Raw genomic sequence first — 27,612 nt, forward strand, 5'->3', positions numbered from 1 at the left:
AAAAACAGTGAATATAACACAATCTAAGAGTTATAAAAATATAAAATGTAGGACTTGGTCATACATCAGTACCAGAACAAAGATTTCAGATAGTATTATAGTGGGTCCTTACCTAGTGTGTGTGTGTGTGTGTGTGTGTGTGTGTGTGTGTGTGTGCCGGAGGTGACTACGTGTCTGCAAAGTAAGCCCTATTAAATTATTAAATAGGAGAAATGCTTCATGTTTGACAGGATGTGTCTATTAGTCTCAATGACTCTATTCTCACCTCTACACAATTTTAGGAGGCAATATTGGTCTAAGCAAGGCAGTACTAGGAAAACTACAACTTTCAACTTTCTACAACATCGTATTTGTAAAAAAAGCATAGTCAAAAAGTATTACAATCACTATAGAAATACAAATAATATTTATATTTGTGTTTGCATCATTTGTGTTTACATATAGCTGCCGAACAGAGCGGAGCCCCAAAGAACCGCTTGCTTGCTTCTGTAATGGTAGAGGCTATACTCCAGCAAGCTGGGACTGCCACAGTGTTTCTCCCTACTCACACGCACACACGGACTGTACACGCAAAAACGGCCAGCACATTAACCACGATCAAAGCAGCTCAACCCTTTAAATGTAACCAAGAGAATCAAAACCAGGCTTTAGGCTTTGAAACGTTCTTGTAGCCATAGTGATTGTGCACGGTTTGGAGGCCCTTGTCTGGTATGATATCATTGATGTTGGCATGAAGACAGCTGTTAACCTCAAGGGAACATTTCAGTGGTGCTGGTGGTTGTCATTGAAGGTGTGTTCTGCATGATCTAAGGCTCAAGATAGTACTTCAATAAGCAACGGAAACATGATGTATGATGGGGTACCCAGCAAGACTCTACCGCCACACACACATTGTTGAACACGAATGAGTAAGTGAATAAATGGATGGATTGACTTTCCAAGAGAAGCTTCATTAAATATGCCGCTTTGTTCCTGTCTCGGTGAATGCATCCTATTTTAAAGACCCGTAGGCACCATTACACGGGCAGGCTGATTAATTGATTCGGGAATTGATTGATTGGTGCATCAAGGGTCCAGAAGAAGAGAGAAGCATGCTTAACCAAATAAGGAAGTGTTAGACAAGGATACTCATTGAGGCTCATCGCTGATCTCTCCCAACCCGAGCCTGTTTCATGTCCCTGTCAGACACATGGTCCACACAGGAGAAGACACCCACCCATTTAGTATCAATGTACCATCTTGATGGTTTGTGAGCGAGATAGAGGGGAGGAAGGGTTTGACATCAGCTGACGGGCAGCTGAGAAAATGTATCTGTCAGTCAAACCCGTAAACAGCTTTTGACTCAATCACCCCATGACCCCCCCCCACACACACACACACACACACACACACACACACACACACACACACACACACACACACACACACACACACACACACACACACACACACACACACACACACACACACACACACACAGAGATTAACACATTCAATTGCTTACCACTCAATCATTCAATGCCATGGTGGGTTTGAGCATGACATCATGTCATCATTGGCAGGCCTCAAATTATGTGGCCTCACAATTACCGTCAGTTATAAACACACACATTTACACACATGTTTACACATCGGCCAATCAAAGGACACTTCAGACAAAATCCTCTTCAAAAAAGGCTGGTCCCCTTACAAGTTGGTCAAACAGCCATAACAGCCACTCCACAAAAGGCCCACATTACACAGGATAGAAATCAGAAAACACTTCTGGAAGCCTCCTCCACTCACGTAAATTTGTTTTTCTTCAGTAGAATATCTCACATTTGGTTTCCGACCCAGGCTCTGTGCCATCACCCCCCAAGAGTTATTTTCTAACATAGTAGGCGATTGGATCCAAGATTACAGACAGTTAACAGACATGGTAGTCCAGCATGTCACTAGCCTAGCTTAATGTTCACCTCTTGCCCTTCTTGGAAAACCACCATTCTTAAAACCATGGCATGGCAACCCATGGACCCACCAGCACAATCAAACAGAGGCAAAACCCCAATTCTCAATTTGCAGGAAATATGTTTGAACTTAACAAGAGAGGACCTCCAAAAGTTCCTGAATTTCCATTGCTTTCGCTAAAGGGCAGCACACTTTCTCTGCTTTCTAGTGTGTAATTCCGTTACTTCTCCGGAACCACTTGTTACACAGCTTTCAACCCACTGTGTCTCTCATGTCCTCCCTCTCTCTCACCCACTCTTTCACCCTCCCCCATCTCTCCCCCCCCCCCATCTCTCTCTACCTCCCTTGATGCCCTTTCCTACCTCCCACCCACACACAACCAATGCACTGTCCTCCGTCGTGTCCATCCAAAGTGATGCAAATGAACTAGAGAGGGGGACACTAATTGCAATTGTCAATCCAGTCTCAGCCCCGGCACCCTGGAAAACGGGTGCTCCCCAGCACTTCATCAGTCTTCATTAATATTCATCCATTAATATCATATTTTCTTCAGGATGGAGGGAAGGGGCTACCACATAGCACATCTAAGGGTGCATAAGGTGTAGGGTATAGTGGGGTGCAAGGGGGTTAGTTGATTGGGGGGTGGGGCTGGTTATACCCGGGGGATAAAAATGTCGATCAAAGAAATATTAATAAAATGTGGGGGAAGGGAAAATGGAGACAAACTTATTTTCCGCAGTATTCTGATAGCTGAAGGCCCATCTTCATAAAATAGGGAGGGGAATATAGATCAATTAAAATATCATTCATCGTGTGTCTTCTCGTTCCTTCCAGCATATGTTTGCATGTCTATGCACACTGGCTGTGAGCATAGACATGAGAGAGATCACAACAAGAAGGGCCCACTCTTTGAATTTGGCTCTGTGAGGCATGGGAATGATGGAAGAATGGGGGAGAAAAGAAGAGGACACGATCTTAAGACGAGAATTGTAGTTATTAATCACCGCACAAGTGTCGATTCATCTGCTACAGTGGCAGTTCGGAAGATGGACTCTATTTACTGCTGAGGCTGTTCAGGGGCCTTTGGGAGAGGCAGCCATCAATCTCCCGGCTATCGTTAAAAGATGGGAGACGGAGCGGAGGCATCAGTTTCAATCACCCATCCCCCACCATCCCTGCACACACACACACACACACACACACACACACACACACACACACACACACACACACACACACACACACACACACACACACACACACACACACACACACACACACACACACACACACGAAAACACATACACAATCATAAGCAGGCACACAAACACAACCATAGACAATTGTACACGCACACACACACACACACCAACACACGCCGCCAGAGAGAGGCAAGTGGGAGAGGTTAATGGTGTGTGTGCAGCACCTCCACTTTTACCCTCAAACTCAAGGTGAAGCCTTCCCCTCCCTGAGGAGACATACCATTAACGCACCCTTAATGCGTTCAATAATAATAATAACAATCCCTAAAAATACACTTTGGTGCCCCACCCCCGCCCCCGGCTCCCTTGTTGTTTAGCGCCCTGCGATGCTAATTAGCGTGTTCTATTAACCCTTGTTAATTGCCAACGACGCAAAGGTGGGGCAACCCGGCGGTAGGCACCGCAGGGAGCCATTTTGGGAAATGAGCGGGAACCCCAGGTGGCCATGTAGCGTCGTAACGAGCGTTGACATGGCGAGGGACCGTGTGGCGGGGCGGAAGGAGACAAGGAGGAGCGGAGGTGGGGGGGGGGGGTCTTGACTAGCCCTGACTTTTCCCGACCTTAGACTTAAAATAAACCGCATTGTTACTTTGTAGAGAGACTGGAAGAGGGAACACACAGGAGGGACTTCCTGAGTGGGAATTAGGTCTTAAACCAGAGGAATGATTGCTCTTCCCCAGTACAAACTGCTTTCTGCATTTGTACTGGGTCGAATGATAATCACAGTTGTTCATTATTGCCACTGCGTCTTAGTCTTTCCCTCTCTTTTTAGTCTCTCTCTTTCTCTTGGTGTCCCTCTACCGGATCACTTCCCCTCTCCTTGTCCTTTTCCACTTCCCCTCTAGTCGATGGGGAATAGTGGGTAGCAAGGGACCAGTGGCATCAGTGCGCTTCCCTCTTATTCCCAGCTGTGTTTTGATGGGGGTTGTTTGTAGGAAGTGATGCCATACTGGCATCACAACTGTGATGAGAAATGGAGAGTGCCTAATGGCTTTCTGTTTTTATGTGTTTGGATGCAATTTTGTAGCTAGCTTTGGATACAAAACAAAGAACAAGAAACGTTTGTGTGTGTGCGTGTGTGTGCGAGCGAGCGAGTGTGCATGCGTGTGCATGTGCGTGTGTGTGTGCGCACGTGTGTGCATGTCTGCGATTATCTACCTATTTTCACTTATTTGTAAAATGCCAAAAATAACAAAATTGCTTCTTGTTGCACAGTAGGGATCCTTTGTTCCCAAGTTATGTACAGAACATCTGCACGTCACACAGGACCATGACCGTCTCCTTCACTTCCCTGATTGTCCTCCAGACACAAAATGGAATCAATCTGAGGTTAAGTAACCTTACCCTACATCTCAGGGCTGTCTTCGTGTGACACTGTGTGCGTGCGCCGCCCACATGCATGCACGCATGCACACCCCATGCCTGTGTGTGTCCGTCAAGCCTAGCGGCCAGCGATTATTCACAAAGCTTATTCCACCACTGCGATTCCACAACCTGGCCCGGGCTGCTCTGTACTTTGAAAATAAAAACAAAGCATCAGTGGACTAGCCATTGAACGTTTCAAACAGATTTCTGTCCTCCCTTTGCTTCTCCTTAGTCTGCTTGTTGCTATTAAGGCAGTATAGCCCAGCGGTGAGGGATTTGTATTTCCTCGCCACAGCGCATGAATGGCTGCTGCATATTCTCCACTGAAACCCAGATTGCACACGTCTATTCACTCAAGTGTTTCAAGGACAGGCATGTGTTGAAGGTGAGGAAGATTTCAGTAAGCAAGATGATGGTCTTTGTATCTCAAATGAAGGGGGTTTCATATGTTTAGAACATTTGTTTATTAGGCATTCAAGTCCTTGCAAACATCAGTTAAATAACCTGTTTTTCTTAGCAAATGATTAACATTCAGTTAATTTTGAACTGATTTATCAGTTCAACAAAATTAATTAATTTGGACCTGGGTCTACCGTGGTTCAATTTGGCCTGATAAATAGTACATATACCCTCCACAAAAGTTTCCCTCCTTGAGTTTCATTGGTAAATAATCATATTTGTTAGGGCTGAAAGACTTCTACTGCTTCAAAGAAAGTCTTTAATCGTGCTAACTTTTATAAAAAATAATAATCCCCTTTGTTAGTATACGGGGAACATTTCTTATGAAAGAGGGAATTATCCAGAATATGAGAGAATTAGGACATTTGGATTCCTATTTTTTGTTCTAACGAGAAGAAGATGATGACAATCAGTCAGCCACTCAGAGCAAAGACAGAAACTGCTGATGATTTTTGATTATCCCTGATTAGAGCTGTTCATCTCTCTGCATATTTGATTGGCTGTGGGGTCACTTCAACTTATAGCTGATTGGTGGAACAAGATCCGAACTTAGGACAGACGATGGCCAGCAAGTTTAAATTAGGTTAGCCTTAAGAACAAAGTCTGCAGAGCATGTTCTGAATAACTTTTTTGAACATAAAGCAAACTAAAAGTTGGATCATCCATGAACAGAACCAAACAGTTTGAGCAGTAACTGATAAGTTCATTCATTTAAATTTGTGCTTTTTTATGATCAGATATGTGAACACAGAACACAAACACGGTGTCCACATTTTAGTGTGCACTCTGTGGCTAGATCTGTAACCCTAGCACGGGGCACGTCGCAATGTGACTAAGCTCCAATAATGTCCACACCTGACAGTTAATGTCCCAACATGATCAGATTACTAAAGATGAATTAAAATGGGTTATAAAAAGTATAACAAAGGCCATACAACATGATGCCTACTGGAACCAATGTTGATGTGGTCACTATTTGTAATAGTTTTCAAAATTTAGTATAAGGACCAATTTAACCAATAGTTTTGGTTCATTTGGATCATAGTCATGAACCAAAACAATACTTCATACTTACTTAAAAACCTAAAATAATTGTTGGCTAACTATCGGCTGAGGCGTGTGTGGCATTGTCAATCAAACTTGAGATTCAGCAATCATTTCTGGTTGTGTTGCGGGATGTGTATTTAGTTTCAGTGAAACATCACCACAGCACCACCACAGCTGCAGAGGAGAAAATGAAAGCGATCCCAGGAGTTGGGTCCTAACGGTACACGTGTGTGGCATTGCATCATGGTGTTTTCTGATCCTTACTCTCAGGAAGGTGAGATCCCTGCTCCGGTCGATGCTGGTGATCTCCAGGTTGCCCATCACCACTTCACAGTTCTCGTAGTACTTCCTCAGGGTGCGGTACTGCTGCTCCAGGTCCGACAGCGTGCTCAGCTTGTTCTCCGTGCCGGCACACACTGGAGAGGAAAGAAGGGATCAAATTAAGGCGTTGTATTGAGGAGTAAGTATGGGTGCATGGAAACCTTTCAGAGCACGTTTAAAAAAAAGAAAACCTTGCCAAGGAACACAGCTTGGATAGCAAGAGAAATACTGCAGAACCAAGATGACTCTCAAATGTAAATATTGCTCACATGTACATTCTTTCTTTACATACACTGATCTGGGAGAACCAACCATATTTTGGTGTTTTGCATTCAATATTTTGCTTTGAAAGTATAGCGTTTAATGTATTGTTTTGAGACAACCCATTTCTTTCTCTAAGTATAGTCCAACATATAAACTAACTAAAGTGACAGAATAAATCAAAAACTCTTTTGAACATTATGTCATTCATTCAAGCCTATTCTGCTCTCTCATCACGTTTAGCTTGTTTTCTTAATTTATAATTATGTTTAACGTAGTACTCTATTCATTGCATTCATTAATGTTAATTTAGCTATTATTGTGCATAAGAATTGTAGACTCACATAATAGCTTTCAATGCAGAATAAAGATAACTGAAACCGCCATTGTTTTCCAGTAGTTGAGAGACACTTCAGAGACAGCCTGAAAATCCCATTCTTTTTTTACATTTAATGTTTTTTTTTACATTCATTTGCATTCGTATCTAACCCTGCCACAGAAAGCACCTTGTGTATTCCAAAATTCATTCTCCTGCATAATTACAAAAGTGAATAATGAATCAAAATTGGGTACAGTCATTTAACGGTTATAACCCAGCTCTTGATGCCAGCCAAAACACACATTAAGGCAAGAGCAACACTGTCCTATTCCTTACTCTGGATGTTGTTATTTATGCAATTTATCATCACTGTGCCAGTCAAAACACAATTACATAGGGAACAACCACCACTGCAAAGTACCTCTACTCTACAAATTAGGTGCTATTGTCAGTGAAGCCCAGTGAGGGGGCCAGGCACTAAAACCCAGCTAGCAACCGCATGGAGTCCAACCAAAACTAGCGCCATTTGCGTCACACATAACATTTTGGCCACAAAATAGTGTCAACCCTGGCCTCCTATCTATGGAAAGATGCATTCACTAGGATAATTACGAGCCAATCAAAAATATAAAAAGGCAATGGCGGAGACTGCATTGTTTGGCAGGAGTTGGTCGCTGTCACTATGGAGCGTGTTGAGCTACAGTCCTGACCACCTGAGTTGCCCTCCGGATCCTATTGGTATCCGTTGCTGCGTGACGGTGTGCCCAGTCTGCCCCCCACGACCCTACCCCAACCAAGGGGCAATCAGAGGCCCCACAAGGCCCCCGTCTAGCTGCTGCCCTAGGGGCCACGGGCATGACAAGTAATTAAACCAAACCGTTACAAACCATCAAACACTTCGCCCCTGCAACCGACACCAACCATCTGCCCAGTCAGCTGGCCCTGCCCGCTAGCTGCTAAATACGCCCAACACACACACACACAATATACATGCATGTTCAACCACACTTGCAAATGTAATGACCACACACACACACACACACACACACACACACACACACACACACACACACACACACACACACACACACACACACACACACACACACACACACACACACACACACACACACAATAAAACTCGTAAAAGTTTTGTTTAGAAACACACAAGTACCAGGGATTTGAGGTTGCTGTTGCTGAGAGGCAAAGCTATACACTGAATATTAAACAGAAATGTGCTCTTAATGGTCAGGACCTTTGTGCTGCCTTGCGTGTGTGTGTGTGTGTGTGTGTGTGTGTGTCATTGCCGGAGGGGTTGCCACTTCCTGCGTCCAATATACAACGTTTGTGTTGCCTATTCACATGTTAAACCAGTGTTGGTTTAAACTCTCCAACGGGCCCAGCGCTTCCTTTAGATCTCATGTATGCCTACTCGCCACCCTACTCGGCACTTAGTGCCCTCATGGCGGGCAATTAAGAGAGTCAAACACATGTAATCGGTTTCATCCTCCCACCTCCATGTCCCATTCTACGGCACGACTTTCAATCCCATTTTCTATTTAATCCCCCCGCCCCCTCCTCTCTACCCACCATCGTTATTAGACCAACCAAACGGAGGAAGCTAAAGCAGCTTCCAGGCAACACCGGGCAATAAAGACAAATGGGCTTTTGTCCAAACAATTCACTCCCGAGCTGATATTAGATTAGCCAAGCTATTTCAATGTTACCTGGACAATACTCCTGCGAGCTACGGCGGCGGCGGCTTATCTGACAGCACATAGCATAACCCGATGCTCAGGTATGATCTACAGCAGGCCGGGGTGTTTTCAATAACAGTTAGCGTGAGCTGGAGGGGAGTGGGGCTGGGTCATAAAGTGTAGATGGGTGTAATAAACAGTTATTGAACCCTGGGGGAAGGGGTTAGCGAGATCGCAGGGAGGAGGGTAGGTGGAGGGGGTCCATTGTGATGTGTGCAGCACTGTGAAATCCACTTTCGTGTGTTTGGGAGGGCTTTTTTTTCTCCTTCCTTTTCTATTTTATCCATTAGCTTTCCCGAGCACACCTTTTGTAAGCGGGCCGGCTTTTGAAACCGGTCGCTAACCAAGCGAAAACACCTGTAGGGATAGACTTTGTGTTTGGCCACAATGTTTGTTTTCAGTTTCTCTCTCTTCTACATGTGGCTTCTAATGAAGGATTATATTAAAACATGTAACCAGGGTGACTCAGAGTAGCACCTGAACCACAGCAACACACTTGCCAAGATATAATATGTAATTGTATCTGTTTGTTTGTTTGTTTGTTTGTTTGTTTGTGTGTGTGTGGGTGTGCTAGTGTGCGTGTGCGTGTGTGAGATTGTGGACCAGGTGTGAATACAACTTGGATGTATTCCTATCCCACCATCTACACATGTACTCCATTCATCTAATTTCCTTCTCCATAATGATTTGTATAAAACAGTAGCCTTACACATGATAGAGTACCAGTATATAATTAATACTGATCAGTTTGATGGATTTGAATATCACACTTCAGTGGAATCGTAGAATGCCAACTAGTGACAGACACAGGGCACTGGGTTGTGTTTGTATATGTGAGCATTGGGGCGTGTGCAAATTGTTTTAATTTAAACGTAGGGATTACAATTTTAATAGTGATGGATTGAGGAAATGTATCATAATTCAGGATCGGTCACATCACGTAATTAATGAGATTATGAGTCAATAGGTGACAATGCATTTCTTTCTCGCTCAGGCCTCCTTGGAGCAATTTTATTATTGTTGTCACAGCAACAAAACCCGCTGCTTTCTTCTCTGCCACTTTGGATGGCTTATTATTTAATGAGAATGAGGAGAAAGTGTATCCAAGCGTGCACTGTATGCGGTATAATGTGTTTATTGTTTTTCTCTGCAGCTAATATTAAGACAATAAGCAGAAAATCATCAATCATCAGAGTGAAAAAAAAAGTTATTTCACAATAATTACAAATATATATTTTTAATCACAGCAGGGCCAGAGAACATCATAAATATAAATGCATCATCAAGCCCTCATATCAACAGAGAGCGGGCGAGAGAGAGAGAGAGAGAGAAAGAGACCGATAAAAGAGGGGGTACATGGAGCAAATAGAGTGAAAAAAGGCTGCTCATGAATTAAATTGTAGTTAGCATTTTGCATTGCCTTTTAAAGGCATAGCACACATGTTGCTGTACCAAATGCATTTTTTACTTAAATACAAAAACAGAGGTGGGTTATCAGTTGGTATTGAAAGGAGTATGACCTAAAGCAGCTCACAGACATAAGCGGCTCAAACACACTCTGTCTTCTGTTAGCCTTCACTTGCCATCACTGTCAACCAACTTGCATGGTGAGCAGTCAGTGAGTCAATCAGTCAGTCAGTCAGGCAGTCAGTGTACATGCGTGCGTGCATGCATGCGTGCGTGCGTGCATGTGTGTGCACGCTCTTAGGTGTGGGAGTCTGTTTAAGGAAAGACAATGACTTTCATTCCAAAAAGTTATTTTCAATTATTAAAAAAATCGGGAGTGGGAGCAAATCAGCCCCTATAACCCATGCTGCATTTCTAGCCATGTCCCTTTCAGGATCGTCCCCATACAATTACCTAACACAAGCTAGCTGCTTGGCGACTGGCCCCTGGCCCGGCCCGGTCTCGCTGCCGAGTGCTACACAACAACTTCATCAATAGCAACGTGTAAGATTATCGAACGCCGATACGAGCAGAGGCTTAGAGGCTTAACGCATCCGCTGCCAGGGCGGCCGGCAAAAGGTCATCCGGATAGCCGGTAACGGACTGAATTAAATAACGTTGCAAATGTCACCTCCACGAGTAAACACTGTCAATAGCGAAGTCCGTCGGCAACGTGCTTTGAATAATCAGTGGAAGCTGGCGTACCCTGCTCTGAGATATACTTCCAAGCGAACGGCGTTAAGTAATATGCATCCACACTCCAGGTAGCGTCTGTGTCACAAGACGTTAGCGTGGCCGCCGTTGTGGAGATTAAAGCTTTAAAGACAGTGTGTTCCCTGTTCCGTTGGGCTCGTGCAAAACCGAGCGCTGCAGATGACACCGACGATGTCCTTTGTGCCCTAATGGCTACCAGATGAGCTTGGCAACTAAGTATGAGTTACGGGCCACCGTTGCTGTCTGCAATAATGGCCCAGATTATCGTCCCATCTGCTCAGCGGGTTTAATAAGCTCGGGAAACAATAAAGCGTTGAGTGTTTGTCCCGATAGCGCGGTCCGCTGGGGCTAACCTCTCAGCGCCCTCTGAGCTCTGGTCACCCTAACAACAGAGCTGTGACCACCTCCGTATGGCCCAGGGCTGATTAGCATTATGGCCCTGGCTAGCACTCTCCTGAGCACTACCTCCAAGCAGTAGCCATTGACCACGGGTAACGCTACAATGGCTGTTAGCTTTAGGTAAAACGTTTCACTAGCATCTTTCAAGTTTAAACAGTAGACATTCAAATGGGATCCTCTGTCACCTTGTCTAGGAGTGCCCATCATCGACAATCAATAATCAAACGATTATTAATCATTTGTGATATCGCAATGCAACAGCTTGCCATAGCACAGCTCACCCCTTTGGTGATTTATCTGTGATCCCTTTATGTCAAATCTGCCGTTTTAAAATAGGTGCCAATAAAAGGGACAAGGGTTCATTTATTTCCCCACTGGCCACGCTTCCATAACGTGCCTATGATGCAGTGGATGCCCCCACTTAAAGTAAAGAAAGTGACAACAGATGGGAAAAGGGCAGGCTTTCCACAGGGGGTTATGCTTCCAAATTGAAGGATTTTCTGTAATTCACAATCAATCGAAAGGTTTTCAAAACTCAGAAGCGTCCCGAGAGGCGGCGAGCCTGCAAGTCCTCTGCCTAACCTTTCCTTTTTCTCACCCCTCTCTGTCTCTCTCTGGGATTAAGTCTTTAAAATTGAAAAAGTCTGCTTAAATAACAAGGGAGTGATTAGCCAATCCTGACACATACTTCATTACCCATAATCCTCCTATGCCACATATCCTTGACTGACTGCACTGCTGACACAAGGTCTAAGCAGAAAAAGCCTATACACTTGGGAGGTCCAGTGCTACCAATGCGTGTGTATGTGTATATGGCAGCTACGTTTGCCAGCGCATGTGTGTGCATGTGTGTGCGTGCGTGCGGATGTTCAGCATACTTTTTCACATTTCAGAGGGCTTCTGATCCCATTCCAAGTTCTTGTGAAAAATCCAAATCTGTGTAACCCAGTGGCTCCCCATAAACCCAGGGAATGGGGTTATTCAGGCCTCCGACTCAAAGAGGTTGTCTCCAGTGACTCAGGTGCTAAACAGGGTCAACGGTGTGTTCTACATATGCTCATAGTGGAAAATGGTTCAACACCCTGAGGTATGTTTCCTCCCAGTAGCAGGGCTAAACAGAGAATGATAGCAGGTAGTCTGTACAAGCAGGTCAGATGAACAGCACACCTGCTGAATGTGGATCATGCCGTGTGTGTGTGTGTGTGTGTGTGTGTGTGTGTGTGTGTGTGTGTGTGTGTGTGTGTGTGTGTGTGTGTGTGTGTATACAGAACGAGACAGTGAGAGACATGGGAGGTGAGAGAACAGTGCAAGGAGAGGGATTGGGTCTGTCATTTGCATATGTGTTTGTTTGTGTCTGTATTTGTGTGTGTGACAGTGTGTGTCTGTGTGCGTGCGTGCCTGTGTGCATGCGTGCCTGCGTGTGGGTGTGCAAACATTGGCCCATGTGCCAGCCAGCAGATAAGACACAGACACAGAGCTCATGGGGTTAGTTACATGAGCACAGACGGTGTTGGAGTTATGTGATTTCAGGAGAAATTATTAGGGTTTTTTCTAACTGAAAGACACAACATCGGTACATAATCATCGTTCATTACAGCAGCGTTCGGGAACAGAGCTACCCTGTTCTGGCACGCCATGCCTCAAACGCGCAGGCAAAATATACACTGTCAATTATGCAGGAGCAGCTGCTTTTCTTCGCCTCCATTGACTTGTACGCCTTATTATTAGCTTATTGATATTGGTTTAGTGAGTGTGTGTGCAGTACACATATCAGACTTTACTGTAAAAATAAATGGTTGAAACGTAAAGTGGAGACAGACGTGGCCATGAGATCGATGAGCCTATCCCCAAGCAGAGAGCTGTGGTCCATTCCCTGCTGAGGAATCCCTGAGCAATCTACTTAACCTCTTTATACTTCCACCAGGGGAACAGCACAAGCCCTCTGAATCCTTGCAAACTAACAAGAAGGAGAAGTACACTCTGTGGGATCAATAAAGTAAATAAAAACAAATGTGCACACATACGCATGCACAAACAAAAACACATACACACATTATGCATATGGTGAATATAATATTTCTGTGTTGATAACTCTGATATGGTAAAGGGGCCCAAACCTATATCAACACTAGAGCACAGCCAACTAAAAAAACGACATGTGTGAGGCATTGTAATAGGTGTGTGTGTGTGTGTGTGTGTGTGTGTGTGTGTGTGCGCGCAACATGTGTTACACGCCCACCCCAAAGAACACTAATGGTAAGAGCCATAAGCTGCAGGCATTTAGCTTGGGAGTTGAAGCGCTTTACTCCCGATCCTGAGGTCCTCAGTTGAAACCCTACAGTGTGCAGATCAGAGCACTGTAGGGATGTGAGTGTGCATGTGTGTATGTGTAAGCATTCTATTCCCAAGCTGCAGAGGAAAGCATAGCTAATAAATCTCAAACCACAAAGCCTTCTGATGTAAAAATGCCCTTATGAACAATCATACCAAATGTATATAAATATGTGTGTGTGGGGGATGTGTGCGTGTGTGTGTGTGTGTGTGTGTGTGTGTGTGTGTGTGTGTGTGCTACGATTTTAAGGACAATATCTGCATAGTTTCTAAAACAAAGTTTGTTTGAACAGCTGTACATTGTGACTTATTCATGTCTTACAACAACAACATATTTTTGCTTAACTTCAGTGCTAGAGACAACAATCATGTATAATGCAGAAATTATACATAATCATATCATAAATATGGAGTCTAAAGTAAGCGTTCTGAGTTGACATCAAATAAATAATAGGGTGAAAGAGGTGCAGAAAGATGCATGTCAATTTGTGATGACTTGATGCACTGCATTGAGAATTTTAATCATTGTCTGTACCTTCCCGTTCTCCCTCTCTGGGAGAACCTCTCTCCTATCTTACTGTCTAACTTAATTCAATTACATTCAAACCTCTTAAAATATGTGAAATATTGACTTATGTTGCAGCATTTTTACACACGTATACATCTGTTGACATTAGGTGATGGTACTCAATGACTCGATGACATTGAGACAACTTTGTCGCCATCACCGACTTTTTAAACAATTATTTGTTACAAATGTTATGAAAAATAACTTGCTCCAAGGAATGAGAACACTGTAGGAAAACATACAATGCATTGTAAATATAGAAATGTCCAAAAAGATATTAAGGATGCACAAGTAACATGTAGACTCTTACGTAGACTAGGCAGTCTCTTATAATCCGGTGTTATGCAACTTTTTTCTTTGAGTTAACCATCTACTCTGCCTAAAATGTGCAAATGCTAACTAACGTTTGCAAAAAGGGTTTTTCACATGACCCCACGTGAAAACCAGCTTAATTTATTCTTATGTCCCCCCAGCTCTTCAACAGAAAGGGAAGCATATTTGTGCTAACAATAGATTTCACAGCAAGATGGTCGGAGAAGCGCCACGTCTCCTTCATGCCTCCACCTTCAATCTCCTGAACTCCGCCATTGTGTGTTCCTGCCCATGAATCTTAATCTGGTACCCAAACAGTTGCCATCAATTATCCGTGGCTGCTGCTAACATTTCCCCTGCCTCCCATTTCTCCCCATTAAAAAAAAGTCACATTTTTTTCTTGGCTGTGACGGAATTGCCTTGCCCACTTATCCAGGAAATGATTTCTCAGCAGGCTGGGCTACGCAATGCCTCGGTGCCACAGGTGGAACATATGAGAGTGTGTTGTGTTGGGGCCCTATGTGTGTGTGTGCGTGCGTGCGTGCATGCGTCTATGTGTGTTTGAGTGTGTGTGTGATTGAAGAGAAAATGTTTAGTTTGCCTAAATGTAATGTTACTTAAGTGTTTGTGTGTCCATGTGTGTGTGCGTATGCCTGTTTGTTTATGTGTGTGTGTGTGTGTGTGTTTGTTTGGTAATCTGTAGGAGGACGCTTGGTGGATTAATAGCTGATCCAGTCAATTCCCAGGACTCCCACTTTGCCTTCACAGGAAAATTAGTTTGGGGGGGAGGTATCTTGTCTGACCAAGGGCCAAGCAGCAGGCTAGCAAGCAGCAGGTAAATGAAAAAAAGTGTAAAAAAAGGTTACATTCACTACAATGAATCAGCAGTCCTTAAAGCAAGGTCAATGTTGCAACCTCTAAAACCACTAAGTGAATACCCTCCCTTGGATACGTTTTTTCTAACTAAGAAACCTCATCTTCTTTGTGGGTGTAACGGTGCGGCTGCCCGTTACCACAGGCAGTGGATACAAACAGAACTGACACATGATTCACAAGCACCCTTTTATTGGGACACACAAACATAGCAGTCCAACACACACGCTAGCATAACATTCCAACGCTTTCATGACGCCACCTGCGACACACAAACATAAAATACGTTATGAGAAAGCCGGTCAGGGGACACGGTACAAACATCTCAAGAACGAAGACTAGACGTTTTAACACTCACGTTGCGGTTGGGCTGGCTTCCGGTTGCCGGAAGCTGCGGGAGGACCCGACTTGAAGTCCGGCAGAATTTGTGCGTTGTGGGTGTGACGTCAGATGGGCGAGATCAAGTGTGTGGGAGGAGAGGGGTGTTTTGGGGTACTTGGGGAATATTTAACGTGTCAGAGAAGTTGCGTGTAAGGATGGTTTTTAGACAAACATGTTTGGAGTAATGTGTGTACCTAGGTGTGGTGATAAGTAAATCGAAAATGTGTAGTGGTAGGGATAATTCAATTAAAGGTGGTATGGGTCAGGCCGTGTAGGTTATATTCAGGTCCAAATCACGTCGGTGCGGTAGAAGTGTCTGAGGTGAGCTGGTGACAACACCTGGCTCTTAGACCAGCCACGGGCTAAGAGAATGCCCGAGTGGAGGACTGTTATTTTTTTTGAGTTTTGATTGTTGAAGTTATTGTGAAGTTTAGTTATTCACACTTGGAATAACGCCGTTTAAAAGAATGGCATTAGGTAACGCCGTTATTTTTTCAGTAACGGGGTAATCTAACTAATTACTGTTTCCATCGTTACAACGCTGTTATCGTTACTGAACGTTAAATGCGGTGCGTTACTATGAATTGATTGAATAAACTGCATAATCCGAAAACACCCCTGGCTCCACACACATACTGCTAGTGAGGAGACCGGGTGGGTTAACAACAAGATAAGCGATTATGATTGGCTAAGGCAGAGTCATGTTTCATGGTAGCCAATCGGAGCCAGTGTTTTTACACACAAGCCAGGCCACGCGCACCACACACACACCAAACAGAGGGCGGACGGGGGGATTGTTGACGGGGGGAGGGGGGGGAATTGGGTTGCGGACGGACGGGATTGTAGGCCAATGTGTTTCCCACACATTGGCCTATGTGTGGGAAACACTGTAATTACTTTTTTAAAGTAACGTTCCCAACACTGGTTATTCATTGAGAATTATTTTAGTTTTTTTGTTTATTAAATTTTTTTGCCTCCTGACGGACATCTTTTCCGGCTGTTACAGTGAATAAAATCATGTCAACTGCCTTTACCAACAACATCTGTCGCACTGCCTCCAATCTTTCCACCACCGCAAGGCTAGCCTGGTAACAGTGGAATTGTCACATCTAGCAATTGTTTAAATTTGACAAGTGTTCAATCAACCTAACGTATAAACCATAGTGACAGTTTTAAGGGAGCCTGGGAGTCCCTATAGCTGATGATTTTTGGAAAGAGTATCTAACAATTCCTTAGATTATCTGATTATTCCTCATGATGTTTGCACATCAAACAAATGTAACTATTGCATCATTAAATAGTTTTTCCTCTCTAAACAGTGAAAGAATTGTAAAAATCCTGAGAACAAGTTCTTTACTTTCCATATTTTCTCCACAATTTTCTCTTCTTTGGTTCTTTGATAATTTGCCTTTGGTCGATCATATCCAACAGTATGCCATCGACAACATAACCGTCCTCTTTTGGTGAATGACACATGATGACCATCTTGCTGTCCCAATCACATTTTGTTCTCACACAGATCCCAGCAGAGAGCAGCATGGCTCTTTGAGTCTGCAAGGGCGTGTGTGTGTGTGTGTGTGTGTGTGTGTGTGTGTGTGTGTGTGTGTGTGTGTGTGTGTGTGTGTAAAAGCATGCATATTTTTTCAGCTTAGCAGAGCAGCATACCTGCACCTGCAAGTCGAAATTATATGAAATGTGCTCTGAACAAACCTTTGCTGGGATATATGAGATTAACAGAGGTGTTTGTTGGCAGCTGGTAGACATAGCTCTTGCCTTATTGCTTTACTGTGTTTCCTTCACCATGAAGGGGTGATTCTGATTCTTCTGCCCTTGTCTTCACTGCCAGGGATTACTTTCAATTTGTGACAGGAGCGACCATTCATCACGCCAGAGATCGGTTATAATTTGTTTTAGGGCTTAGTAGTGGAATGTAAATAGGCAGGTGCTGAAGTTTTAAAAAGATAGAGGCTAACACTTGGTTGGAGCAAGCAATCAGTGCCCCCATGCAGATAGTAAATTCACTGGGCTGAAATCTACATGTAGTGAATGTGTGTGTGTGTGTGTGTGTGTGTGTGTGTGTGTGTGTGTGTGTGTGTGTGTGTGTGTGTGTGTGTGTGTGTGTGTGTGTGTGTGTGTGGAGTGTAGCAATTTGCTCATGTGGGTGCATGCATCTGTGTGTGAGAGAGTTTTACATTGTCTGCATTTACTCACAAAATCCGTAAATCAGCTTCTGGGACTCAGCTATAATGCCAAGAAAGCTTTTCTGTGTGGTAGCCCTATATAGATTACAGTTGGGGAAGTTTCGACATGTCTGCCTGTGGTATCTTGGGACTGGATTTTAATAAAAAGCGTTAGGATCTGTAGCTTTTTGAACCATTATTAATGTAATGCATGCAGAAAAAGACAAGCTGAACAAAATGAATAAATATACTTACTGTATGTACACTAGTTCTTATTTGATTATTTATGCCGCAAATAGCCAGACAGTAAAACTGCTTTGACAAAGGTGCCAATAAAGCAAAGATAATGGCATCAAATGCAATAGTATCAAACAGCAAGCTTCTCTAGAGGTTTAGGAACCGATAGGAACAGAGAGAAAAACAAATTCAAAGCTTGGTCCTATGTAGAGCTGTCAAAATCACCTTATGATTTACATATAAAAAAATGGATACAAGCTTGGCCAATGAAAAGCGACAAAGGCAGATGGAATACTTAAAGCAACAGATTCTAGCTTGAAGGTTCTGAACTGTACTTAAATGAAACAAGATAAACAATAATATATACTTCGTAATGGTATTTGTGTGCAGGAAATGTGGAGTGAAATAGTTGTGTATGTGTTACATATATTTGTGTTGTTCTGCTATGTTTTGCTCTGACTGGCAGAAACAATGATTTAATTTCATATTGAACATGAAACAATAGCATGCAAGTATCTCTGTCTAACTTCCCCTGCCTGGTTGACAAGAGCCAATAACTCCTTGTGTGTGTGTGCGTGTGCGTGTGTGTGTGTGCGCGCGCTATGCAAAACAACAGCAAATAATAACATAGATTATGGTTTGATCATCTTCCCCCGACAATTAAAGCAATTAGCAACATTGCTGACAACATTGCTTTGTTGTCAGTTTAAACCACACCTTCAGTAGAGAATAAAATGAATCTCAAGTTGAACCCTTCTGGGGGAAAACAGAGTCATCCGTGTCCAACCAGTTGGTTTACACCAGTGAACCAAGGCTCTCCACTGTGCACTTCCTATCCTTCTGGAAAGACTGTAAATAATGTACACAGCATTCTAATTGGCCTCAGCTAATGTTTCATCCACTTGTAAACCCTGATTTCTATCTCTGTGCTCCGCTGTTTCATCTTCTTCGGCCCTGCTCTCTCTTCTCCTTAAAACCGTGGCTACTCCGATACCCAGAGGTGGTGATGGTGTGTGCGTGTGCGTCAGGGGGGGAGTGTTAATAGCTTTATCTTGGCTGAGGGATAAGGGTTGGCCCTACCTTCTCTCTGATTACACTTGAGCCCTCAAGACGCCATTGATTAAAGGCAGTCGGATGGAGCCCCACCTTGCGCGCACACGCACACACACACACACACACACACACACACACACACACACACACACCCTACTCCATCTACCTCCCTTCCTTTAATCTCTGTTTCCTTTCCCCTCACCTTGCATTTCCCTTTCTGTTTGCGTTAAACTCACCTATTAGGGGGGGAGAGAGAGAGAGAGAGAACATTATATAGGAGTATTAGTGTGGCAAAGACACAGAGAACAGAGGGAGCACATGATCAATCTACCTCCCCCATGTCCTCTATCAACAACGATCAATAATTGGTTTGAAAAGACCAAGACCAGAGAGTGAGAGAGAGCGAGAGCAAGAGATAGAGCTAAAATAAGAGAGGTGGTTCTATCGGTGATTGAAGATGCGTTGTCACACCTGATTTTCTCTTAACGTCTTTGTTCACTTGGGGGCCGTTGACAGCATCACTATTGATTCCACTGTGCCTGCCTCACGGCTAATTCAATAAAGCCACCGACATAATGCAGCATCAGAGCCTGTTATCTCTTGTTGCCACTATGATGAAGGTAAGGGAAAAGTCCACAGCGAGAATTGTATGTGTGTGTGGGTGTGGGTGTGTATAGGAGTGTGTGTGTGTGTTTGTCTGTGTATGTGTATCTGTGACAGTAAGGGCAGGTAGCATGGAAAATGCGCTGACCTTGTCGATCAGCAGAAGGCAGGAACATTCGGCCACAACAAGACACATGCACGCACACACAGAAATACACACATACACAGACCCATACACACCCACACACAGAGTCAGACGTTTCATGGATGGTCTAGAGCTAGTAATGGATTATTAACTGCAAACTGGACAGTGCTTTAAAGAGAATTTAACAGAGAGACAGAGTGAATTGCCCCATCAAAGCATGGAGCTGGAGAAAACAGCTTGAGTGGAGAAAATGGGGGAATAAAATAGACGACGCAAAGGAAGAGATGGAAAAAATCCATCCTGAGTTGGTATAAAAAAACATGACATTGTTTTGCTTAATTGTACACATCCTCTTGGGTGCTGAGTCGAAAAATGAAGGCAAAGTCAAGCACTGGCAGTCATTATATACCAGCCAACTGCTTCAACTGAAGCATACCTATGTAAAGTACAGGCAAAGGATCTAAAGCTCATCACCCACACACAAACACACACAGGTATCTAGGTTACCTAAGGTTATTGACCAACGTAGACTACAACTTTATAATCTAGCTTCAAGTAGGATTGCCATGAAAAGATAAGTGATGAATGGAAGTACTTAAAAGCCCCATAACATATGACTGATGATCTAAATAATAATATATCATAGTATTATAACAATAGCGCTGATGGTAAGGTTATGTGTATCATCTAATGGGGAATCGAAAGTATCTCAAAAAACAACCAGCCAAATTATTTTGATGATCAACAATGGAGTCATTGTTTGATGGTGGTCAATGAAGCACGATCATCTATTTTGTCATTCAATGCATGCCAAGTATTGTAAAGGCAATAGATAATCAATGCAACTAGATGATTTAGGAGACAGTTGAAATGCATTTGCATTGTGTTAAGATACAATGTCAAACTAACAAAATGCTAACACACACACACACACACACACACACACACACACACACACACACACACACACACACACACACACACACACACACACACACACACACACACACACACACACACACACACACACACACACACACACACACACCTTTTTGGAGCGATGAGTGTACCCTTTCCTGTATTTAGCGAGGATGTGCTTCCTGACACACAATTAGATGTTAATGAACAACAAGTCACAAAGAATGAAGCTCAAAAGGCCTGTTCCCGTCGCCCTCCATCTGCAGCGCCGCGCCTAATGAAGTAGTTGGCACACCGCTCGCAGCATCGCACACCGCGCCTACGTGACACTGGTGGCGCTGGCTCCAAAGTCAAACCGGATCCATCCTGTTCAGGCTGTAGTCATAGCAGTAAGTCGGTCAGACTGACTGATTAGCTGTCCATCATTCTGTCCGCATGCTTACCTTCCTGTTTATTTTCCTGCCTGCCTACCCGTCCGATTGTTTGTCTGCCTGCCTCCTGTCCGTCTGTCTACCTCTCAGTCTGTCTGTCAGTCTCTCTGCTTGCCTATCTATCAGTCCGTCAGACAGAAGTTGTTTTGTCCATCACAGGATTGTCCCATATGTCATGTGATAGGGCTACTGCACAAGTCACACCAGGCTGGTGGTTACCATGGTAATAGATAAATGTTTATAATTGTGGCGATCCCATGGTGCGACAGAAGATGGGAGAACCTATGCTGAGTCTGTCCGCAACAACAGAAAAATCTCTCTCTCTCTCTCTCTCTCTCTACCGAGACAACTCGGCTTTCTCTCTTAAATTGACTGTTAGAAGGGAGAGTGATGTAAATCCCCCGTCTCCGTAGCAGCAGTGATTTATGGAGCATCCTGTTGTTAGAATTTGTGACTCAACGGCACCCAGAGGAACCCCAAACAGCAGCTTAACTGCAGACAGAGTTAATTTCATTCGTCATTTACGAGTCTTCTTGAAATAACTTGCTTATTTTTTGCCCTTGAAATTAACATGTAAAAACCTACACTTGCGAAAAGACAATTGTTAAGACTTTAGTTATATTTTAGGCATTAATTCAGGGTTGCAAGTGGGTAATATGGGTAACAACATTGGTTACAGCACTCAAAGCTGGATTTATGTATCTCTTCTGGAAGTTGTTTGATGATTTGTGAGATTATTATCATTATGATTAGGTGCAGTGTCAGTATTGATTTGTTTCATGTACTGCTATTATGGAATACATAGGCCTCACAGACCTGTGAAATCATACATAGTGAGATAGAGAGACATGTTATGCCCCAGATGTACCATAGATGAGTATGTTTTATTGACAGGGGCATATGTAGGCTGCACTTAAGTAGATAGAAAGTTGGAAACACAAATAATCATCGAGCACTTGAGAAATCCAGAGTAAAAGTTTATTTGAGCCGTTATCATCCAAATCCTGTTTTCCCCATCATCTCTCCAGAGTTAAGCCTCTGAGCCATCATTCTGTCTGTCTGTCAATCTTTGCTTTCCCAAACATACTTAAGGAGTGTAAAAAATATAAATAAGCTTGTGGGCAAGTCACAGATTCTAAATAAGACTATATCTATATCAGCTTGCCGACTAGCTGGTCGGCTGACTGACTTAGTTGGTTTGCTGTCTGGCTGGTTAGTTAGCTGGCTGGCTAGTTGGTTGGCTGCCTTGTTATTTCGCTATTTGTCTGGCTATCTAGCTAGCTGGCTAGTTTGATTGCTGGCTTTTGTCCCATCTAACATTAACACAATATCCCAGTGACCACTTTTGATTTCATTTGGCTTTCCTAAAGCTTACAATGCAAACCATGTATATGCAAAGCAGCAAAACATAGAGTGGGAAGTATGGTATAGTTCATATAGATTTTGATGGATGAAATATGAAAATAATAATGTTTGTCAGACTGGAGTGGATATGACAATGTATGTATGCAAATGATCTAAATGTTTACACTACACTGACAACGAAACCTGATCACCTCTGCATGTGTGTTTTTAGATTGGATTTCTTGGCCTCATGGAGGCGTATCAAAAGTATCCATGCCTTTATTTGCAGTCCCCATGCTGTGACAGATTGTTCACGGTGCATTTCAATAGTGGTCTTTTGTATCACTGTCACCGAGGGAGGTAGGGAGGTATGCATGATGGAACGGGACAAGTCCTTGTGCAATTTGCATTTCATTCATTTTTTATTGGTTCATTACCCATGTAAAAACATTAGTGGTTTGGGGAATAATAAGCATTAAGGCAATGTATCAGTGGCCTTTACATGCTATATCTAAATCCTTCATACATGTAGGATTATCGCTATCATAGAGCAACACCAATCCAACAAATAGCATTCTCATTTCATTGCATGAAAGTTTTTCATCAACGCATTTGAGAGAAAAGCTGTACTTCCTTGTTTCTTCAACCTTGCTTTGACTGAGCCGTTTGAAACTCACATGTCCCCTCTTTATTTTTGAAGGCAGCATTATAAAGTTCAGGTGCACTCAGGAAGATTGCCCTTTATGCTTGGACTCCCGCAGCATCGCTAATCAATCAATCCAGTTCAATTAGAATCTTGCAAGGTGCATTTAGCAATTATGTAGAGTTATGTTTGAGAGAAGCCTGGAATTAAGTCAATGACCTAGGAGTTATAGTCTGGCCATCACCCATCCATGGTTACAAGCGAGTGACGTTGATGGATATGTGATGCTGTATTAGCCTGGAGTGTACCTGTCGAATTCAGGGCAGACTATATATGAAAATGTGGCAAATACATGTACAATGGTCTAGGGACCATTATGTCCCACCCATCCTCCAACCGTTATCTCTATGGTTAGCGTTGGGCCTCAGACTGCACTGAGAGACAACTGTACTTGAACACCATTGTTCATAAGAACCCTTGGAATAAAAGCCTTGTTGACTATGCTCATCATAACAGTGCAGGTCAAACACTCATTAAGATCGTAAGACTAACGTTAAGCACCACCATCTGATTGCAAAAGAGAAAGAGTTTGACAATTAAGGGAAAGTACAGATCCAACAGGTTCTACTTTCAAACTATATCCTTGAAGTTGATAGCAGCGCAGGCCGTGCGGGTGAAACGGTGATTGTGTAAAGATAGCTTTTGGAAGAGACAGATGCAGGGCTCCATGACTGCCTGGGGATCTGTTACTTCTTCTAATGCAGCGCCCCAGGCATGTTCTGCACAAACCCTGTTCTCCTAGGGCTCTTCCCGGCTTCAAAGCTGCCAACAACATGTCACGGCTCCTAAAAGATGGGCCTAATTGATACGCACCTCAACACTTTTAACCCTCCCTTTCCTCCCCAAAAGGCAAATTATACCAAAGCTTTTGTCATTTTCCTCAGGAAAAATACAGAGGAGGAGGAATACAGATTGGTATTAAATGTACTGCAAAGAAGGAAGAACTGATCTATTTTTTTTGGCAGATTAGACATAAAATTGTTTAAAAGATAAGAGATGGACAAGTAATGATTGAATGTGAAGGGTTTAACACGACGGCAAACACATTATTCATTGAAAGTATAGAAATGTGTCAGTGGCACTCAGGAGAAAGATCACAAGAGCGTAATGATATGTAATGTCTTTAGTCCTTTTAGTTTTTTAACAAGATGCACTCACTAATATATGCATTAAACACAAACACACACACACACACATACACACACACACCTGGGTTAACTCGCCACACAAAATCTGGTTGGGGCAGTTTGGGTGGATCATTTATGAGTCATCCAAAGAAAGAAAAATAAACATATATAAACATATATAGTCTCACGGAGCAGAATACCTGAAATAAAACTTAGAAATACAAAAAATATATATTTTGCCATATAGCTATCTCATATTGGTGTCACATCGGTGGTTGAAGCGTACAAGACTTCAAGGCTACATGCATGGAGCACATCAATAGGTTTGTAAAACCAGGTGTAAAAAATGTTGCAGAAGGTGCCGTCATATACCGACACACACACACACACACACACACACACACACACACACACACACACACACACACACACACACACACACACACACACACACACACACACACACACACACACACACACACACACACACACACACACACAGAAAGTGGGAAAGGGGAGAAAACCTGGCCTTGATGTGGGCCTGGAGCGTGTGCAGTTTTTCCCCAATGGAGTCACCCACTCTGTTTGTATTCCGTTTTCTGCATCATTAGACTCTCTTCAGAGAACCTGCTCCACGAGCTACAACCCAAAGCTGAGAAGACTACGAACACCACAATGCCCTGCAGCAGGCCACGATCAACCTGCTCCACATGAGTTGTCCCGACAGCGGCGAGTGTGGGCAAAGGAGTGGGCATAGACAAAGGCAGGCCTCTGTTTCCACCCATTCTAGGAGCGAGATCCACGTAGCTTGATGTCCCAGGAGGTTTTATTAAGGATTTTCTATTATGTCTTTGTTATCGTTCATATTTTTTTTACATATTTGTTTTGTCAACATAACGGTACCTGTAAAAACGTGCACGCATATCGTCCTCCATCCTCCACCCATTTGATGCTCTCATATCTTGACTGCTCTTTATAAAACTACAGGACACTCCCCAAATCTAAACATTGCTCTGCATGTTGTTGTTGTTTTTATATTGATTGAGGTAGAGAGACATTGATGTTCCTTCGAAAATATAAGCCATGGGTTCATTACTTACTACAAAAATCTTTAACTCACACAAAGCATTGACAAGAGGTAGTGACAACTGCAACGGTGAGAAATATTCAAATGCACCTACTGGATTAGTAGGTTATATGTTATTTAGGCTGGGAGATGCAATTTTGTGTGTAATGTAACTGAAACAGAGGTCCCTTCCTACGAGGCATGGTCAGAAGTCCAGCTTATCAATGGAACACATTTAGAGCACCCTATAATGATTATTTGAAGGACAAGTCACTCAAAACAATTGAAGTTTAATCAACCATGCTTAATCATGGTTTATCCTAGGGTATTAGGCGATTGGAAAAATCTGCCAGAGTAAGCTACATTTACAAAAAAAAACAGAACCAAAGAAATCCCTGCCCTCCCTCCAGGACTCCATCCAGAGCCACCGCCGAGTGCACAAGCAGAGGGCAGGTACCCGGGTAGGTTGGTAGACTCACTAGATTCAGGTAATATGAAATAATTGGACAGGCCTGTGACTTGCCTGTAATATAAACGATGGTTATCATTTGGTAAGTGTCAGTAGGGCAAAGAGAATTTCAACAAATATGAACAAAAATGCTTCTAATATATTTTGCCTTCCCTTGCTTTAATAAGACACCATTGTCCTCTTCCTGTAATATGATTGGAAAAGCCAGCTCTCCCTCAACCTCACACACATAACCCTTTCATTATGAGTTCAGCAAGTCAAACTAAGCGAGTTGCACACCGGTCGGTACCATTGGTTCACTGTCTTTATCTGGTTGTTTTTGACAGCAACATCAAGTTCTCAAGATTACAAGAAACCGGGTTCAGCCTGACAAAGGTCTCTCTCTCTCTCTCTCTCTCTCTCTCTCTCTCTCTCTCTCTCTCTCTCTCTCTCTCTCTCTCTCTCTCTCTCTCTCTCTCTCTCTCTCTCTCTCTCTCTCTCTCTCTCTCTCTCTCTCTCTCTCTCTCTCTCTCTCTCTCTCTCATAAAGCATAGAATGTAAATATATGCGCTTAAAAAAAACGGTTTGGACTTCTGCAATAGTAAATCCCTCAATGAGTCACCAGTCATATAGCGCTTTCTGTAAGGGCTGTCCAGTTATACAACGCTTTGTGTGAGACGAGGAAGTGAGCAAGGAAACTGTAGTAAAGCACTCATCCATTCACGCTGACTTCAGTAGAAATATTATTTCTGACTTTTCTTCTGTGTGTCAAGGATGCTATATAAATACACTGCTCTGCTTTGCCATTGCTGTGCTTATTCTGACAGGTCTAATTTCCACTGAATTAAAGCACAAACTCACTATTACACGGTCCCTGGGATAAAAATTAATTAACAGCATAAAATTATTTTCAAGAGATAGGGGGAAATAGTGACACAGAGCTCTAAATCTGTCCTATTGACCTGCAGTTCAGCGGCTTAGCGATAATTAATATGATATCCCACATGCTCCCGGGGACTGGCAAAGACCCCATACAGGCACCAACACTATTATAGTAATGCACTGTGTGGACATTAAATCCCATGCAGGAAACTTAATGTTCTCAAGGTGCATTACCAGCCATAAAACCATGAAAAAACGAAACATGGAAAGACAGAAACAAGGAAAAAGGGTTACGGGTCATTTCAACTTACTTAATCCTAACTGCGATCTTTGGTGCGGTGAAATGATATGGAGCGGTTTGACTGATTTTTTAGGCTGCGCGATGGCCTAAATGAGCATCATGTCGACTTAGCAAGTGTGTCGCTCCACAAGCTCTCCTTTAAAGACGCTTTAAGAAACAAACTTTAAAGGATCATCACTAAAGACCTTGCAGCATGTTTGTGCATTCACCAGTCTATCCAACAAATGAGCGCCTGTGTGTTTTTAGGATCAAGAATACTTGTGAATGTTGCAAATTGATAAGTATCAGTTCTATAAATGGTCCTGGCCCCTACATGTCTTGTGTCTTACATTGCAGATTGTGTGACAAAGAATGAGTCTAAGTGTGTGCGTCCGTGTGCGTGCATGTATGCGTGCGTGTGTGCGTATGTTTG

General features: G+C 43.2%; 1 protein-coding gene across 1 annotated transcript in view; it reads right to left on the reverse strand.

Moving 5' to 3' along the window:
* The window catches only part of LOC311358667 (receptor tyrosine-protein kinase erbB-4-like), a 200,688-nt gene that overhangs the window by 118,710 nt on the left and 54,366 nt on the right, over positions 1–27,612 (reverse strand). Inside the window, exon 2 of the mRNA XM_084478779.1 lies at positions 6,345–6,496. Within this exon, the coding sequence (XP_084334905.1) occupies positions 6,345–6,496 (152 nt within the window). The remainder of the gene's footprint in view (positions 1–6,344; positions 6,497–27,612) is intronic.

The sequence above is a fragment of the Micromesistius poutassou genome, assembly GCF_964030765.1.
Source record: "Micromesistius poutassou genome assembly, chromosome: 14".
Taxonomy (NCBI): domain Eukaryota; kingdom Metazoa; phylum Chordata; class Actinopteri; order Gadiformes; family Gadidae; genus Micromesistius; species Micromesistius poutassou.